The sequence below is a fragment of the Equus przewalskii genome, chromosome 15 (genome assembly GCF_037783145.1).
Source record: "Equus przewalskii isolate Varuska chromosome 15, EquPr2, whole genome shotgun sequence".
Taxonomy (NCBI): Eukaryota; Metazoa; Chordata; class Mammalia; order Perissodactyla; family Equidae; genus Equus; species Equus przewalskii.
In genome coordinates this window covers 48,652,780-48,672,752 of record NC_091845.1, presented here as the reverse complement: position 1 = coordinate 48,672,752, position 19,973 = coordinate 48,652,780, and the positions used below count along the sequence as shown (strand labels likewise).

Below are 19,973 nucleotides of genomic sequence, written 5' to 3'. Positions count from 1 at the left end.
CGTGAGGAAGGACGAAACGAATACCGTACTGGCAACCTTCAAAGACTGGAGCCCTGGCACGGAGAAACACGCTGAGAGCCTGGAGGCGGGACTAAGTTCTGACTGACGTCCACACACACCCATTGTCTTTCTGATTCCTTCTCAAACAAACCAATGAATGCGACGACAGAGACCGCAACGTGCCCCCGCCGCCAGAAGTGGCTCCGCCCCTCCGCGCGGCCACCCTTTGGTCGCCATGCTTAGTGTGGCTTCCGCCTCTCTGCTACATTAGGCTCTTCTCTGGCTTTCTGATACCCTCGCTGAACTTCTTCCTAAGCATTTCACTCCTTCCACTGTCAACTTCCACCTTCTCCAGCTTCTTGCTTGCTCGCTGCTAATCTAGCCACACTTGAGATGGCGGCAGGAGGCGGGGCCGAGGCGGGGCCTGCCCGGCGCGGTGACGTCAGCGCGCTGCGTGTCGGCAGGTGGAGGGAGAAGGGAAAGTTTGGCCCGTGCGTGGGGCTGGGGTGGAGGGCGGGACAGAGGGGCTGGGCCGAGGCGAAGCTCCTGTCGCTTCTGCAGCGGAGGCCGAGGCCGGGACCTAAGCTGGGCCGGGGAGTGCCGGTCGCGGAGGAGCAGGAGGCGAGGTCTGCCGGAGCTTCGAGCCCCCGCTGCTCTGCCGCGCGGTGACCCCGCGCCCGGGCGCCGTCCGACCCGTGGCTGTTCCCGAGGCGGTTGGTGGGGGCGCGGCGGCAGCGGTTGGGGGTGGGGAGAGGCGCGGCGAGGAGAAGAGAGAGGTCAGCGAGTTTGAGGGAGGACTGAGAGCCTTGCCGCCGTCATGTCCGAGGACTCGAGCGCCCTGCCCTGGTCCATCAACAGGGACGATTACGAGCTGCAGGAGGTGATCGGTGAGAGCTGGCGCCGCTGAGGGGGGAGGTGCCGCGCTGGGCGGCGGGTGACACGCGGGAACGTGGGGACCCGGGGGAGCTCCGGGAGCACAGGACCCACAGACGTTCATGGGGGCTCATGGGCCCGGGGGTGTGGAGGGCGCATGGGTGAGGCTCCGGGGTTGTGCAGCGCGTGCAAGGCGGGGAGGGGATTTTGAGTGGCGCGCTGTGAAGCGGGGCGGGGTGGGGTTTGAGGGGCTCCTGAGAGATTTGCGTAGTGACAGATGTTTGAACCTGAGCAACAGATGTGTCTGGGAGAGGAAAAAAAGTGCAGGCATGGGACAGGCCTCGACGAGGCTGTGCTAGAAATGGGATTTTGGAGTTGTGGGCACAGCCGCCTATTTGGGGGATTGTGGGATAGGGTGCCTTAGTTCATTCCCGCATCCGTGCGAAAACCCTTGAGTGCCCACGAAGTGCCAGACTTTGCTGGGGTGGAGCTGGGGATCCTCTCCAGATGAAGCTGCAGGTACCACTCTGAACGACGTAGACACAACTTCTGACTGCTTGGAACTGACTTTCTAGTCAGGGAGGTAGACATTAAATAAGTACACAAATAAAAAGAATTACAGGTTTTGGCAAGGGCTAGGAAGGAAATAAGATGTTCTGATAGAGAGTAACCTGGAGACCTAGTTAGGGTGATTTCACGAGAAATTCTTTTTCTGAGGCGTCGACATTTAAGTTGAGCACTGAAGGATGAGTCGTCTTGATGAGAAGGAGTCCTACCAGCCTAGGGAGGACTTTTCCCTTTTGAGGGATGAGGAAATGCAAAGGCCCCCAGGAGGAGAAGACCTTAAAGTGTTTTAGGACCTGAAGGAAGACTGGTAAGGATAGAAAGGTCAGGGAGGGGCCAGACTAGGGACCTTCCCAGCCCTGGTGAGGATTTTGGAATTACGAGTGTTCCTGGAGGGCTTCAAGCAGGGACATGGCGTGATCTGATGCATGTGGCTGCTGTGTGTGGCATGGATTTTAAGGGGGTCCAGGAATACCAGTTGGCAGAGAGCAAAACTTGCACAAACATGGATTGTAATTCTCTGAGAGGCCCAGTGGTTGGGGGAGGCTGGGGAATGAGGATGAGGGCAGTATTTGTTGGATAACAACAATCCAGTGACTAGAAATCAAAAGAGGGTGTTTAGCTAAACAGAAGCTCAATCCAACTGACATGAGCAGACCCCTGTGTATTGGAGGAAGGAGATTGTCTGCTTTGCTAGATCAGCATCCTGTCCTGAAATTAGTTTTATAACAAAGACTGGCTGAAAACTCAGCTGCCCTGGGGCTGTGAGTGTTTATTGCACCGTCTGTGTTTTAGAGAAACTTTGTCATATTTCTCTTTTTGACTTTACTTGCCTCTTGTTTCAAAACAAATCTGGGCTAAGTTTTATCTGAAAGACATCACATCTTCTTTTTCCTTAAGCCGTTTCATGGACCTGTGTCCTTGCTACACCCTGGGTCTTTGACATGCACTGGTTGGTTTTAAAGACAGCTAGCTAGGTCTCTGTCCTTTTTTTTTGGTGAGGAAGATTGGCCCTGAGCTAATATCTGTTGCTAATCTTTCTATGTTTTTTGTATGTGGTACACCAGCACAGCATGGCTTGATGAGGGGTGTGTAGGTCTGCACCTGGGATCTGAACCCACAAACCCCAGGCTACTGAAGTGGAGTGTGTGAACTTAACCACTATGCCACCAGGCCAGCCCCTAGATCTCTGTCTTGATTGATTGCTTCTGGGTCCCTCAGTCAGAGTTTTATATTGAAGAAATGGATTAAGTGAGAGATTCCAAAATGATGTCCTAAAAGTAAAGGACGGGGGTTCCTGTCATTGTTTAAGAAGAGGAATTTTGCCTTCTTTTCTGGTAAGGTGTTCATCTTTCTAGGGTGAAGAGGATGATCATGGGCATTCCTAGTGCCTTTGTTAGTAAGGTGGCATAGTGCTCTGGAGATTTAGAGACCTATTAATTTGGTGTCCTCAGACCAGTACAGTGTCTGTGGACGGGCAAAAGGGAATCTCAATTCTCTGGGATAGGGTTAGTCTTCATCTCATTTTCAGAGTGGTTCATGGATAAAAGGTTAAGAACTCCAATGTGATTTGACCACTTTATTTTTTAAAATAACTTTACTGAGGTATAATTTAATACCAGAAAATTCACCCATTTTTAAGTATAAAATTCAGTGATTTTTAGTAAATTTACTGTATCATGAGCCAATGAGCATAATCCAGTTTTAGAATATTTTTAACTCCCCAGTGAGATCCCTTGTGCCTGTTTACAGTTAATCTCTGTCCCACCCCTACTCCAGGCAACCACAAATCTACTTTCCGTCTCTATAGATAGATTTGCCTTTTCTGGACATTTTATATAAATGGGATCATATGTGGTCTTTTGTGTTTGGCTTTTTTCACTTAGCATAATATATTTTTCATTTTTTAAAACAATTTTTGAGGTATAATTTATATACCATAAAATCCACCTGTTTTAAGTGTACAATTCTATAGTTTTTTAGTAAATTTACAGAGTTATTCTATCATCACCACAATCCAATTTTAGAACATTTCCATCATTCCAAAAACATGCCTCATGTCCATTTGTAGTCACTCCCTGTTCCCACCCCCTGCCACAGGCAAATGCAAATCTACTTTCTGTCTTTATAAATTTGCTTTTTCTGGACGTTTTGTATAAATATAATAATATAATGCATGATCCTTTGCATTTGGTTTCTTTTACTTGGCATAATATTTTTTGAGGTTTATCCATGTTGTAGCTTGTATTAGTGCATTATCCCTTTTTGTTGGACACCACTTGATGGATATTGGGTGGTTTCTGCTTTTTGGCTGTTTGGAATAATGCTACTTTGAGCATTCACATCAGATCTTCATGTGAACATGTTTCATTTTTCTTAAGTGGAATTGGTGGGTCAGATGGTAAATTTATGGTTAACTTTTTAAGAACCTGACACACTTTTTCAAAGTGAGGGTTCTGTTTTACATTCCCATCAGCAATGTATGAGGTTTCCTTTTTCTCTGTATGCTTGCCAGCATTTGTTGTCTTTTTGATTCTGGCCATCCTAGTGGGTGTGAAGAGGTATCTCACTGTGGTTTTATTTTGCGTTTCCCTAATGACTGATGATGGTGAGCATCTTTTCATGTCTTTATTAGCTTTTCATCTCTCTACTTTGGTGAAATGTCTGTTGAAACTTTTTGCCCATTTGGTTTGCCCATTGGGTTGTTTTCTTATTGAGGTATAGGGGTGTGTGTGTATGTATTCATTCTGGATATGAGTCTTTTACCTGATGGATGATTTCAAATATTTTCTCCCAGTCTGTAGCTTGTCTTTTCGTTTTCTTACTGCTGTCTTTTAAAGCACAAAAGTTTTGAATTTTGTTAGAGTTTAGTTTATCACTTTTTTGTTTTATTGATTGTACTTTTGGTGTTGTAGCTAAGAAATCTTTACTCACCCAACATCACAAAGATTTTTTTCCTTTGTTTTCTTCCAAGTGTTATAGTTTTAGCTTTTACATTTAGGTCTCTGATACATTTTGAGTTAATTTTTCTGTATGGAGTAAGGTAAGGTGAACCATCTTGTTTTACAGATGAAGACACTGAGATGTAGAAGGGTAAAATGACTTGTCTATTAGAGAGCTAAGGAGTGGCAGGGCCAATACGGTGTCCAGTTCTCCTGTTGCCTAATTAAGGATCCTTATTCCTGCATTTGCATTTGATTGGTTTTTGAATATAAACTGGAAGATGTGGTCATAGTCCTACAGATTAAAGGAAATATCCTGGCAGTGAAAAAATCTGATAGGAGCAGATATTTTGTAGATAACCCTTTTGGATGGAGTAGGATTTGTTCTTTTTTGTGTATCCTATTTTTTATTTTTTAAATGTTCTCCCTCTCATTACTAAGTTCCTGAAAGTTCCTAACATCCTTCCACTCTGTTCTTCAAACTCTCTCTCATCCCATCATTTCCTTGAACCGCAGCCTAGTATGAGTAGCAAGGCTCAATAAAGCAGTGTATTCTTATTCTAATTTTGCTTCCATATCGAAATGTTTGGAATACAGTATTTTGTAATAAGCTGTAGTTTTCAAAATGAATCTTTGTGATTTCTTCAGATTATACTCAATTTTTTCAGGAAACAAATGATTGGAGTCCAGAAAAAAAGGTTGGGGGGGGTCATTTGAATTTTCTGTTTTCAAAGGATTTTATTTTAAGGCAGTGATATAAGGGTGTCTCCTTGCTCATCAAAGCACATACATTTATTTGAATTGTAATTTTTTTTCACATGTACTACTTAGCACTACAGCATGCGCTGCATAACGACGTTTTCGTCAGTGGTGGACCTCATTTATGACAGTGCTCCCATAAGATTAGTACCGTGTAGCCTAGATGTGGAGGAGGCTGTACCATCTAGGTTTGTGTAAGTTCACTCCATGATGTTCACACAACACCGAAATTGCCCAATGGTGCGTTTCGCAGAACGTATCTGCGTCATTAAGTGACACATGACTATAATATTTGTGGGGTTAGTTTCTTCCATTCCGTTTTGCTCTCTCTCTTTCTGGTGAAATCCTATAGAGTAGAGAAAATTCTTTTCCTAGAACATAATAAAAACATACAGATTGGGAATTCAGTGGACTTCCTTTTAAAGAATTGTGTCATCTTAAACGTGCTTTGGCAAGATTTGAAGTTCTTTAAGTATGATTACTTATAAAAGATGTTAGTATTATTCCCACTATTAATCATTCATCTTTTCAGTGTTTTGAGGCTCCTTCCTTACCCCTATTATCGTATTACACTTTCTGACCAGGCGTTGTACTATATTTGACATGTGTCAAAGCAACTGTAAGAGTAAGGACTTTGGGGTTAGAATGACCTGGGTTCAAATCCTGACTTTGTAAACTCTTACTACCTATGTGATCTTAAGCAATTTATGTAACTGGTTTTAGTGTCAGCTTTTTATCTGTAAAATGGCGATAATGGTACCTATGTCGTTGGGGCTGTTATGTGGATTAAGTGTAATTGTTTATAAAAAGTGTTTTGCCTGTATCAAATGCTCCGTAAAATGGTGGTGGTTGTTATTTCTGCCTTTCTTGTTTTCTCCTTCTCCTTGTCCTTGCATTTCCTAATTTTTGTTATTACCACGAAATATGAAATACTATGCAATTTGAAATCTTGTAACATTGAAATATTTTGACTCTGTTGTAATGCTTATTGGAACATCGCTGCATCTTTTTTTTTCTTACTTCCAGATCTCATTCAAGTTTAGATGGATTTAGGGATTTATGTTGGACAGATAGTACAGCTGTGTAAGGGCCTGCCACCCCTGGTATTGCCCACAATACACTATGATGGCAGAGTGGGAAACCAGCCTGTCAACGGCTGTGCCATTTGGCTTTTATTGTTATGCGTCTTGAAAAATCTCAGTAAATATTTACTGTTTACCTCAGACTAGGTTTAGAAAATTGTTCTTTAAGATCTGTTTTTAGTAAGGTATGATTCATCTAGCTTTGACATTTTGGTGAAGGAAACTCACTAGCTTTATTCTCTACTTTCCCCCTCTCCTTTTTTGTTTTTATTAATTATTCACAAGCCACCCTTTTTTTTTTTTTAAGATTTTATTTTCCCTTTTTCTCCCCAAAGCCCCCTGGTACATAGTTGTGTATTTTCAATTGTGGGTCCTTCTAGTTGTGGCATGTGGGATGCTGCCTCAGCATGGCTTGATGAGTGGTGCATTGTCAGCGCCCAGGATCCGAACCGGTGAAACCCTGGGCCGCCAAAGTGGAGCGTGCGAACTTAACCACTCGGCCACGGGGCCGGCCCCAGGCCACACATTTTGATGTCTAAAGTAGTGGTTTCCAAATTCTGGTTCCAGGATCCCACCTCTAACCCCTCTATAAATGTGAAGGACATTGTGCTCTATCAGTAGAGTGATGCTTAATGGTTAGTTTACAGTATTTTCTCCCTCTGATTGGGAGACTTAGCTATGGTGACATTTTCAAGAAGGCCAGCATTGGGCCAACAACCTCAGAGGGTTCTATCAAATAGGGATTGTATTTGGCTGCATGTAGTGGAGAACAAAAACTAGTGACTTAATAAAATGCTTTTTCCCCTGTTTATATAGCAAGAAAGCTGGAGTGGCAGCCTATGTGCCATGAGGCACCCAGGCTCCTAGTTTTTTCTCTCCACCACACTTAGCACTTGACTCTCATTCTCATAGTTGCAAGATAGTTGTTCCACCTCTAGCCTCAATCCAGGCTGGGAGAATATGGCAAAAGGACAAAAGCACATGACAACTCAGTTGGCTCCCTTTCAAAGGGCTTTTTTCCTGGAAAGAAAACTCACTGACTTCCATTTCTTTTTTATTGGCCAGAACTGTGTAATTTGGCCCTTTGCAAGGGAGGCTGTGAAATGAAGCTGGGCACATTATTACTTCACATAATAGGTCGAAGTTACCTTATTAAAGAAGTGAAAATGGTATTTTGGATAGGCAACTAACAATGTTGGCCTCAGGGTTTTTTTTTGTTTAATTAAAATAGTTAAATAAGACATGGCAAATAAGTAATTTAACCTGACACATAGTAATCAGTTAATAAATGTTAGCTTTAATCTGAAGAGGCAGTTGCCTACCAATTAAGAGCATGATGTTGAAACATCGTGCAGTTCTGGTTTCTAGGCCTTACTCTGCCTCTTATTAATTTATGACCTAAGTCTTACTTTTGCTTATGTTGCTTTTCTTACTTGCTTTGTAAGATCAATAATACCTAACTCATGGGATTATTGTGAGGATTAGATGAACGAAAGAAATGCTAGTAAAGAAAGTGCTCAGCATAGTACTTGGCACACAGAGTAAGTGTTCAATAAACGTTAATGCCCACCATGGTAATAGTGAGGTAATGCCCATGAAGACTGGGCTATTTTTTTGTTTGTTCTGCCCTAAGCGAGTAATTTTTTTCCTTGAAAATATATGCCACTACTTAATTGATTAATCTATTCAGCAGATATTTATTAGATTTCCCCTTATGTATCAGGCACTGTTCTGGATGCTAAAGATACAGCAGTGAAGCAGACAGATAGGAATCCCTGCTTTTATGGAGTTTATAATGTAGTGGTGGTGAAGGACAAAGATAAAGCAGGGGTAGGGGTTGAGGACTGCTAGGGACAGAGATGAGTTTTAAATAGGTCAGGGAAAGCCTCACTGAGAAGGTGACATTTAAGGAAAGACCTGAAGGAGGTGAAGAAGTAAATGTTGTGGTTATCTCCAAGAAGTTTGTTCTGAGCAGAGGGAACAGCAGGAGCAAAGGCCCTGAAGTAGAAGCATGCTGAAGTGACTAAGAAATAAGGAGGTGAGAGTGGGTAGAGTGGAGTGAAACATAGGGTGAAAGGCAGATGGGTGAAGAGATCAAAAGAGTAAGGCGGTAGGGGTGTGTGGTCCTGACCATCAGACTGTGTGAGGCCTCCTCGTAAGTCATTGTGGGTGCTTGGCTTTTGCTTTGAGGAAGATTAAAAATCATTTCAGGGGTTTGAACAGAGGATGAATATGCTCTGATTTATGTTTTAAAGGATAACTTGGGCTGCTATGTGGAGAATAGTTTTGTAAGCGTGCAAGGGCGGAAGGAGAGGTTATCCAGGGGAAACAGGTAGTAGTGGAGGTGGTGAGAAGCAGTCAGATGCTGGATATAACATATTTAGAAGTTAGAGATATGCCATTGGATTAGATGTGAGAAGATTCCAAGACTTTTAGCTGGAGCATCCGGAAGGATGGAGTTACCATCCGTTGAGATGGGAGATCACAGAGTGAACGGGAGAGAGGGGTGATTCATTGCAAAACCATAAGGCTGCCTGAATAATTACTCAAAGCATATGGCCATGTGTCTTTATTTTCATCTTTGTGTGGAGCAAATAGCATGATTTTTATGATGATGACTATTCTTACAGCTGTTTCACCAGTTCTTGGAGCTTTCATTTTCAAGATGACTGTGACAAAAGGCCTTATTTAGAAAACGGTTTACGAAATTGTAAGTTCCTGTATTTTCCATGGTTCAGGTGACAATGCCTTAGTCATCTTTCAGAATGAACAGTCTGGGCTAGCTCTTTAGTAAATGCAGAACCTTACTAAAAATACTTAAAAACAAACCTTTAGAGTATATATCTGTTATAGTGGTGGCTGACCAAAATTTTGGGTGAAATATCTTCAGTTGATTTGGTTCATTTGATTTATTTTTTCTTCACAGTCAGGGATAATACCCATTTTTTTTACTTTCTGTTCAATGTCTGTGTCTAGTAAAGCAGAGAGAGAGTCTGAAAATTTTTTTAGTCCCCCTCATGCCTTTGGGCAGCTCCTTTTCTGTCTCGAAAGATGAAGTTACCCAGTTTGAAGGATTTCAGGAGAAAGCTCATTCATATTTTTGCACATGAATCCTTTCTTGTGTGTAGTGTACACTAACACTGCAGTTAAAGAGCTAACTAGGAGAGGACAGGGCAAGGGTGGAAGAAATGAGGAACATAGGGAATGGTGCATCAAGGATGCACAACAGTGTAAAATAGTGCAAGTCTGAATTAGGATATTTTATTGGACATTGTTTTACATTTTCCGTTATATTCATATTAGGCCGATGCTCAGTAGAGGGCATTAGAGCAGTAGCTTTCACACTTTGACTAAACCATTCCTAAGAGACACCTTTTACACATTTGCATGTGTATTTATACTGAAGTAAAAGTTTTACCAAATAACATTTACTGTTACCATGTGCAATGCATATGATGTTTTCTATTTGATTTTATTTCCTTTAAGAAAAATGATGGTTGAAACCCAGTAAATTGACTTGTAGTTTGAAAAATTCCACAGGAAGGAACCTGGTTTAAAGAAGAGATGAAATATTTTTAAAGTTTGTATCTCTAATCTTATATTTTTAAATTCTTGCAAAAAATTGGTAGTTAAAATAATTATATTTTTTAAGATATTCTTCCCTATCCATGTATTTACATTATTAGTTGCTGTCTTCTGTGAAGTGAAATTTTTTCTAAGGAAAGATAGAACATCATTGGCTATTTTGAATTAGTGGTGTTGGAAATAAAGAGTTTTTATTGCATAACCATAATCCTTTATGTTAGTACCTTAAAATATTTTTTGATTGCTGAATAGTATTTTGGCATTTGTTTTGGGAAGATCATATGAAGATCAATGAAAGTGATTATTAGCATAGAAGAATTAGAGCCTGAAATTCTCTTTTTATCATCAGATGTGGGCAACGTTAACAACTTGTCTTTTGGCCATTTGTTAAATCACAGCAGAATTTAATATCTTGCTCCTAGGGAGATTTGTTTATTAAGTGAGTGAATCTTTGGGTGAAAGAAAAGTACTTTAGTATATAAACAATTATGATTGGTAATACCTAGGTTTAGTGTTTCATTATTAGTGACGTTAATTCTCTGGACTAGTGACTAGGAATTAATAACAACTAAACTTAAAATCAGATATTCCTATATCTATATTTTTAACCCCAGCATTGTTTTGATTTATGTGGACATGTTATTAGTATGCTTAAAGCTAGTATTTCAGGTTTTGTGTATATAAGATAATCAATCAATTTTGGATTATTTAGGGGTAGAATAACTGGTTTGAGAATTAATAATAGTTAAAAAGAATACCCATAGGTAGTACATTTGTGAAAATTAAAATGATAAAGAATCAGGCAGCATATTTACATATTAGCTCTGGGACCACAGGTACTCTGTAGAGGCCACATTGTATCTTCCGTGACTTGAGAATGCCTCTCATCTTAGCCAGACAGGTATGTGACCTGAGTGATTAACTTCCTTCCTCTCTGACATTTCCCAGAGTGGGGCAGCAGCAACCTCTCACTGAAAGCAAAGAGAGAGTTAAGTTTTCTTCAGGGTTTATACGCAGAAGGAATTAGGGGAGGAAGGGATGGGAGAGGGAGGAAATAATGGCAAATACTAACCTTCTGCCCAACTCTGACCTGTACTCATTTGCAGAATAAAGAGAGCCCAGCCAAGAAGCAAACTGCAAACTATTCAAATTGTAGCATGTTGGATCATTTTTATCAAGCCATATGTTAGTGTTCCTAAATTATTGTCAAAATAGTTCGAGTATACTAGTATTAGATGATGTTGAATGGTGAACTTGTTCTTGAATATCAGATTTTATTTTGAATTTTGTATTATATGAGTTTTATGCAGAGTTTTTACTTAGTTTGTTATAATTGTGATTTGGGTTAAGCCATGTCAGTGTTGACTGTGGCTGTGTATGTGTGAGATTAATCAGGAATTTCAAATGGACTTAAATGTAACAAATACATCTGTTGAATTATATAGTTATATATGTAAATTGTTTTCAATTTTGTATGTTTGTAGCACATTATTATTAGAAACTTGGTGACATACTAGGAGAGTTTTTTTTTTGTTTTGGGAAAATTACCCTTGAGCTAACATCCACCGCCAATCCTTTTTTTGCTGAGGAAGATTGGCCTTGAGCTAACATCTGTGCCCATCTTCCTCTGCTTTATATGTGGGATGCCCACCACAGCATGGCTTGATAAGCAGTGCCTAGGTCTGCACTCGGAATCCAAACTTCTGAACCCCAGGCCGCCAAAGCGGAGTGCACAAACTTAACTGCTGCACCACCAGGCCAGCCCTCTGAAGAGATTTTTTTAATAACAGCTGTATTGAGATATAATTCACTTACCGTAAAATTTGCCCTTTTAAAGTGTGCAATTCAGTATGTTCACAGAGTTGTGCCACTGTCACCACTATCTAATTCTAGAACATTTTCGTAACTCCACAAAGAAACTCCATATCCATTTGCAGCACTCCCCATGCCTCCCTTCCTCTAGTTCCTGGCAACCACTAATCTACTTTCTGCTTCTATAGATTTGCCTATTCTGGATATTTGATAGAAATGGCCATACTATATATGGCCTGGTGTGTCTGGCATATTTACTTAGCATGTTTTCAAGGCTCATCCATGTTGTAGCATGTATCAGTACTTCATTGCTTTTTATTGCTGAGTAATATTCCATTGTATGGATATCCCACATTTTCTTAATCTCTTCATTAGTTGGTAGACATTTGAGTTGTTTCTACTTTTTGGCTCTAATGAGTAATACTGTGATGAACATCTGTGTGCAGGTATTTACATGTACATGTTTTCTCTTCTCTTGGGTATATACCTAGGAGTGGAAATACTGGGTCATATGGTAAATCTATGTTTAACATTTTGAGGAACTGCCACACTCTTTTCTAAAGTGACGGCATCATTTAATAATCCCACCAGCAATGTAGGAGGGTTCCAATTTCTCCACATCCTTACCAACACTTGTTATTGCCTCTCTTTTTGATTATAGCCATCCAAGTGGGTGTGAAGTGGTAACTTGCTGTGGTTTTGTGGAAAGATTTTTAAAATTGCTAACTTTCTGTTCGAAAGTGTTATACACTATACATTGTATGTTAATCTTGATTCTTAAAGTAAATATTTGAGTGAATATAGGAGCAATAAATGATAATTCAAAAGACTAAATTGTGATGCCTGAACCTAACTTTTTTAGGTATTTCACTACTGTTAGACCATATAAACAAAGGCGACTCTCAATTCATGTTTAAGATAGCCTTTATTCTTTGCCATGTTCTGATGTTCATATAAGTTTACTTGTAATTTGAAAATGATTGCAGAATTTGCAGCTTCTTTGGCTACTGAAATAACTTTTTTCTTTGCTAGAAATCCAGAAATCTTCTAGAAGATTTGGATATTTCATTTTAAGATAATAGAAATAGAAGTGATTTCTTCTGGTAATATAAATAATAATATGACTTGTAAATTAGGGAAAATGGACTTCCTACCTAATCTTACTTTTCTGCATTGACATCTAAAGACAGAATACTGTGTATTTTTTCTTTTGTCTTCTGATGATAGATGCTTCTTTTCCATTATATTAACCACTCTTAATAGTTTCTGTGTATCATTTCAGAACACTTTAACACATATGTATCCTTTTATAGTGTTTTGCTCTTTGCTTTTTTCCTCTTAGAAATTTAAGTTTTAAAGCCCTAGATGTTAAAGTGCCATATACTTCTCTTAGATGATCTAATTAGCTCTTATTCAGTCTGATACAGGGTCTTATTAAAGTAAATATCTCATTCTCCAAAGTAAGTGCTGTGCCAGTGTCTAGGTAGTATTTCTCCCAGAATATTGAAAGCATGTTGCATTTTACATGAAGCAGTCTGCTCAAAGTTGCTTTTTCTTAATATAATTACTCTGCAATTCATGTTGCACTTTTTCATCCCCTGTGCCCTCTTTTGCCAACGTTTTGGTGCTATTGCTTTTTATTTGGAAAGAGGATGAGAGAATAGAGACGAAGGGAGGAAAGAATTTAATGATAGCACATTTTTCCTCTTTTAGTGTTTACAATTCATCCTTCCAAGGCTGAGTATTTGTACAGGGGAACATTTAAGTCTATGGTCATACCAATGATTAAAATGTTGACAAAAACTACACTTTTAATGGAATGGGTAGAGATGCGGAGTTGGTGGGGATGATTTGTCCTCGTATGTTTTGGTAAAGATTCAAGTTACTTTAGAAGCATATAAACCTACCCTATGCCACATACCTGAGGAAACATAGCAATGTCTTTTAACAGTTTAAACGTCCAAAAATAAGATAATGGGTAAATAAGTGAACAATAGCAGCATTTATTGAGCATTGCCATGTCCAGGCACATAATCAGGAAATGAAGACTTAGTCTGCTAATAGTAGTGGAGCTTAAGTTTGAATCTAAGTATGTTTTCTTTGGAGCTTCCTGAAGTTTGGTGAGTTTTGAGTTAGGCTTTGAAAGGAGGGGGTGGTAGAAAGCAGGGTGAATGGCTTGCATTGAGGCATGGAGATGGGGATAAAATAATGTCTTGGCTAAGGAAAATAAGTTAACGTGTTCAGTTATCAAGTAGTACAGTGTCAAGTATGTGCTGTGGTTTAGTGATCTGAGTAGTGACATTGTGAAAATGGTGTTTGAAGATTATTTTATTAATGGTAAGGGATGGATTGAGGCCCAGGCCTTTTTTTCCCCTAACACTGCACAGCACATACTCAGATTTTGATAGTTTTATATACATGTACTGTGTTATGTATTAGTTATATACACAGTCATTTGTGTGCATGTGTGTATAGTTCTATGCAATTTTATTACATGTGTATCTTTGTGTAGCTATCACTAAACTGAAGATACAGAACTGTATCCTACCACAAAGTTCCCTCAGGCTACCCCTTTATAGCTGAACCCAACCCCTCGCACCACATCCCTAACAACCTCCCAGCAATCTCTAATCTGTTCTCCATCTCTATTATTTTTGTTACTTCAAGAGTGTTACGTAAATGGAGTCATAAAATATGTAATTTTTGGGGATTGGCTTTTTTTTTCACTCAGCATAATGCCCTTGAGGTTCATCCAAGTAATTGTGCATATCAGTTTGTTCATTTTTGTTACTGAGTAATATTCCTTTGTATGGATTTACCATAGTTTAACCATTCACCTGTTGAAGGATATTTGGGTAGTCCACAGTCTTTGGCTATTATGAATATAGCTGCTATGAACATTCATATACACAGGTTTCTGTGTGAACATATGTTTTTATTTCTCTGGGATAAATACCCAAGCATACAATTGCTGAGTTATACAAATCCATTTTTAGTTTTAAAAGAAATGACCGAACAGTTTTCCAGAGTGGCTGTACTACGTTTAAAATTCCCACCAGCAATGTACGAGTGATCCAGTTTCACCACATCCTCACTAACATTTGGTCTTATCACTGAAAAAGAGAATTTTTTTTAGCCATTCTGATAGGTTATTCTCCATTGAATTGTTTTCGCACCTTTGTCAAAAATCAATGGGGCACATTTGTGTGAATCTGTTTCTGGGTTCTCTGTTAGTTGTATGTGTGTTTATCTATCCCTCTGTCAATACCACACTGTCTTAATTACTCTAACTATATAAGACGTCTTGAAATTGGATAGTGTGAGTCCTTCAACTTTGTCTTCTTCACTGTTGTGTTGGCTATTCCTAGAATAGCCTTAAATAAACTTCAGAATGAGCTTGTCTATGTATACAAAATACTTTGCTGGAATTTTGATATAAATTGCATTAAACCTGAATATAGTCAATTTGGGGAGTGTTGACATCTTCACTATGTTTAGTTCTCTAATCCGTGAACATGGTAAGTCTCTCCAATTATTTAGATCTTCTTTGCTTTCCTTCATCAATTTTTGTAATTTTCAGTATACAGATCCTGTTCGTATTTTATTGGATTTATACCTAAATATTTCATTTTGGGGGTACAATTGTAAATGGTACGTGTTTTCAAATTTTGGTTTCCACTTGTTTGTTCTTAGTACATAGAAATACAGTTGATTTATGTGTGGTGATCTTGTATCTTGCAACCTTGCTGAACTCTGCTGTTAGTTCCAAGAGCTTTTCTTGTAGAGTCCTTGGGATTTCCTTTATAGACAAACATCTCGTCTACAAATAGGGACAGTTTTATTTCTTCTTTTCCAATCTGGATGCCTTTTATTTCTTTTTCTTACTTCATTGTGGTGGCTGGAACTTCCATTACTATGTTTAATAAGAGTGATGAGAAGGGACATCCTTGCCTTTTTCCCAGTCTTAAAGGGAAAGTATTCAGTCTTTCACCATTAAGTTTGATGTTAGCTATAAGTTTTTTTGTATGTTCTTTGTGAAGTTGAAGAAATTCTTCTCTATTCCTACTTTTCTGAGAGCTTTTATCATGAATGGTGTTAGATTTTTAATAAACGCTTTCCTATGTCAATTGATGGGATCATGTAATTATTTTTCTTTAATCTGTTGATACAGTATGTTACATTGATTTTTTTTTTTTTTTTTAGTGTTATACCAGCCTTCCGTACCTAGAATACATACTACATGGTTGTGGTGTATTATCTATTGCTGGATTTAATTTGCTAATACTTTGTTAGGGATTTTGCAGCTAAGTTCCTGAGAGATACTGGTCTGTAGTCTTCTTGTGATGTCTTTGTCTGGTTTTGGTATTGGCAATACTGGCGTCATAAAATTAATTGGGAAGTGTTCCTGCTTCTTCCATTTCTGGAAAACATTGTGTAAAATGGCTGTTAATTTTTCTTTCAATATTTGGTAAAATTCTGCAGTGAAACCATCTGTGCCTAGGGATTTTTTCGAGAACTTTTCAATTACAAATTTGGTTTCTTTAATAGTTATAGGATTATTCATGATATCTACTTTATCTTGGCTGAGTTTTGATAATTAGTTGTTTTCAAAGAATTGATCCATTTTTTCTAAATTGTTGAATTATGAGCTAAAGTTGTTTGTAGTGTTCCCTTATCTTTTTAAAAAAAATTGAGATAAAAGTCACATAACATAAAATTCACCATTTTAAAAGTGTACAATTCAGTGGGTGTTTTTTAGTATATTCACAGTGTTTTGCAACCATCACCACTATCTTACTCTGGAGCATTTTCATCACCCCAGAAAGAAATCCTATACCCATTAAGCAGTAACTTCCCATTCTCCTCTTCTCCCAGGCACTGGCAACTGCTAGTCTGTTTTCTGTCTCTAGATTTGCCGGTTCCGGATATTCCATATAACTGGAATCATACAATATGTGGTCTTTTGTGATTGTTTTATTTCACATAGCTTGTTTTCAAGGTTCATCCATGTTGTTGCATGCATCTGTACTTGTTCCTTGGCTCATGGCTCCATCACTCTGACCTCTGCTTTCATTGTTTCATTTCCTCTGAGTCTGACCCTCCTGCCTTCCCTTTATAAAGACCCTTGTAATTACATTGGACCCAACCAGATAATGCAGGATAATCTTTCCATCCTTAATTTAATGTGATAACATGTGCAAAATCTTTTTTGCCATATAAGGTCACATTCACAGGTTTCAAGGATGAGGACATGAACATCTTTTGGGGGCCATTATTCTACTTACCACAGGGATTTTAGATCTTTTATTATCATCCCACTGCTCCCTGAGACTGTGTTCTTTTTGTTAGTCTATTTTCTCTCTTTTGTTTTAGATTGAGTAAACTACTGATCTTGTCCTCAAGTTCACCAGATTTATCCTTTGTCATCTCTACTCTACTGCTGGGCTTATCCAGCAAATTTTTTACTTTGGAAAGTGTATGTTTCAGTTGTATAATTTCCATTTGGTGCTTTTTTTTTTCCTCCCTGAGGAAGGTTGGCCCTGAGCTAACATCTGTTGCCAGTCTTCCTCTTTTTGCTTGAGGAAGATTCGCCCTGAGCTAACATCTGTGCCAGTCTCTTTTCCTCTATTTTGTATGTGGTTCGCCACCACAGCATGGTTGCTGATGAGTGGTGTAGGTCTGAACCTGGGCTGCTGAAGTGGAGTGCGCCGAACTTAACCACCAGGCCATGGGACTGGCCCCTTGGCAATTTTTTTTACAACTTCTGTTTCTTTCTGAGATTTTCTGTTTTTTTATTTGTTTTAAGACAATTCTTAATTGTTTGTTGAAGCATTTTTATGATGGCTGCTTTAAAATTCTTGTCAGATAATTCCAATATGTGATTCATTGTTGTCTTGGCATCAGTATGGTTGTCTTTTCTCATTCAAGTTTGTTTTTCCTGGTTCTTGGTATGATGTGTGATGTTTTAAAAAATTATATCCTGGACCTTCAGAATATTAATGCTACGAGACTCTTGATCCTATTTAAATCTTCTGTTTTAGTAGGTAGTTACTCTATTTGGGTTTAGTGTGTAGGTCCTAGCCTACTTTTGTGAGCTGTGTAATTCCTGTGATAATTTAGTTTTCAGAGTTCTTGCAGTGCTATTCTCTTCTGTTTTATTCTTTTGGCGCAGCGGGCACTCCTGTTTGATCTCTACAGGTGTTACCTGGGCTTACTGATGGGTGTGGGTTCCCAGCTCTGCTACTCCCAAGGACAGATTGGCTGGACATTGCCCCAGGTGTGGGACAGGGACATAGTTGGCCCTGTGGTCAATCTGGCCTACTGCTGTCTGGGTGTGGGGTGGAGACCCTGCTGATGTTGATACTGACACTGTAGTGGATTGGGTCCCACACTGTCCTGGGTAGAGACTGGGGAATCTGTCTCCCCTCTAGGTCTCTGCAGAGCTTCCCCTTTGACAGTCCTTTAGCCAGAAAGCAGGATTTTCTCATTTGTTTGTTTATCTGTCTGTCTATCCCTATTTGTGGTTCTGGGTTTCAGGCTGTTCTGGTGCCCACTCATGGACATATGGGAGATAAAAGGAAACCCAGTGAACTCACAGTGGTGCTTTCCCTCACATCCTGAGCCCCCTAGCCAGTCCACCCTCTTCTTACTACCTTTCAGAGTCATTTTATGATTATTGAATTATTTCTAGGATATTGAGTTGTTTTTAGAAGAGAGGAGCAGGGAAATGTGAGCCATAATTTAGAACTGGAACCCTAACAGGTTTTTTTTGCTCTAGTATTTATTGGTGATTCTATGAACTGGTTGAGGCTTTTGCTTTTATTGACACCCTACTTTTTAGAGTGTTTCTCTGCATCTCATGTTGAGTTTAAGAACAAGATAAGAATTATTCTTCTCTTGATTAAATTGTGTGGGAATTAGAAATGTCATGTTTTTATGTGTCTATTTATTTGCTCATTTATGTATTTATCTTTAGGGAGTGGAGCAACGGCTGTGGTCCAAGCAGCGTATTGTGCCCCTAAAAAGGAGAAAGTGGCAATCAAACGGATAAACCTTGAGAAATGTCAAACTAGCATGGATGAACTCCTGGTATGCACATCTCATATTTCTTATATGGAGTGATATACTCTTGTGTATTCATATTAGAGTGGGAAATAAGTTGAAGTTTTTTATTTCTTTTTGGAAAAATGGTTTGTGATTTTTTTCATTAAGTAGTAAAGTTTATAAAAATCAAGATAAGTAGGGAGAAAAAAATTAGTTGTCCTGTCATGCTGAGATTTAACACTTGCTATATAATCTTTCAGACTGCGCATTTAAACATCTTTGTATTTTTATGATAATGTAATCATAAACTTGTTCTTTTCATTGAAAAATTTATCATAGAAGTCTTTCTGTATCTATAAATATGAATTAATATAATTTTCAATATGTATGTAGTATTCATTAAATAGGTAGACCACACTTTATTTAACCTATTCTCTAGTATTGGACAATTACTTTGTTTCCTCTTTTTTATTGTTATAAACAATGCTTGCTTACTTCTCTCTTTCTTTAAAATAGTATCATTCAATTATGATTCCTGAGTCAAATAGAATATCCTTTAAAAGACTTTTGGCCTCCTAGGAACATGGTACCAATCTGCATTCTGACCATTTATGCAAGATAGGAGAGAGAATGACCCCAGGGAGCATTGGCATATCCTAGCAAAGGCTAGGAAAAGGCAGAAGAAAGGGAGTCCCAGGGATCAATAGCTGTAAGAGATGTTCTGTAGCCTTAAAAGCTAGTCACACAGGGACTGTTTTCTACTTCTTTTATGCACCATGACACCCAGAGTAGTTTTAACTATGTACTAACTGCTCAGCAAGGGAAATGAGATAGTTTTTCAATTATTTAACTTTTTAAATCCTCAATTTCTTTGGCTTAAAGGAAATAATATCTGTTTTGTGTACTCATGAGGTTTTTCTTGAAGATCAAATGATACAGTACTTGAAAACTGCCATACAAATATGAACTAATATTGTTATTTTATTAAGTAATTTCTCTAAAATGGTGTACAGGTAGTGATAGAAAGGGCAGGAATTAAGACTGGGATGATCTGACGGTGCAGAAGTTTTTTTCCATTGTCCTAGATTGGATTTAATTTCTAGTGTAGTCTGTACTGATTTAGGAAATAATTGGAATCAAAGGAAAAGAGATAATAGAATTATATATCGAACTTTCAAGCAGATGAAACAAATGTATTTCTTCAGGAGTTGGTAATGCATGAGCAGAAGCTGAAGAAGTGGGTTCCTCGAGTGATCTTGAGCCGTCTTTGGTGAGCGAACACACACTTGGAAGGAGATGCTGATTGAAATCT

The 19,973-nt window shown here is 38.9% G+C and overlaps 1 protein-coding gene across 9 annotated transcripts in view; it reads left to right on the top strand.

The window, feature by feature from the left end:
• The first annotated feature begins 747 nt into the window (after positions 1-747).
• Positions 748-19,973, top strand: part of OXSR1 (oxidative stress responsive kinase 1) — a 99,179-nt gene continuing 79,953 nt past the window's right edge. For all 9 annotated transcript variants that reach the window (XR_011527509.1, XM_008530725.2, XM_070577255.1 and 6 more), the window contains exons 1-2: positions 748-887; positions 18,594-18,706. Coding sequence is in view for 5 of the 9 variants with exons in the window: in XM_008530725.2 (XP_008528947.1) it covers positions 818-887; positions 18,594-18,706 (183 nt within the window). In the remaining 4 variants the exon portion in view is untranslated. The remainder of the gene's footprint in view (positions 888-18,593; positions 18,707-19,973) is intronic.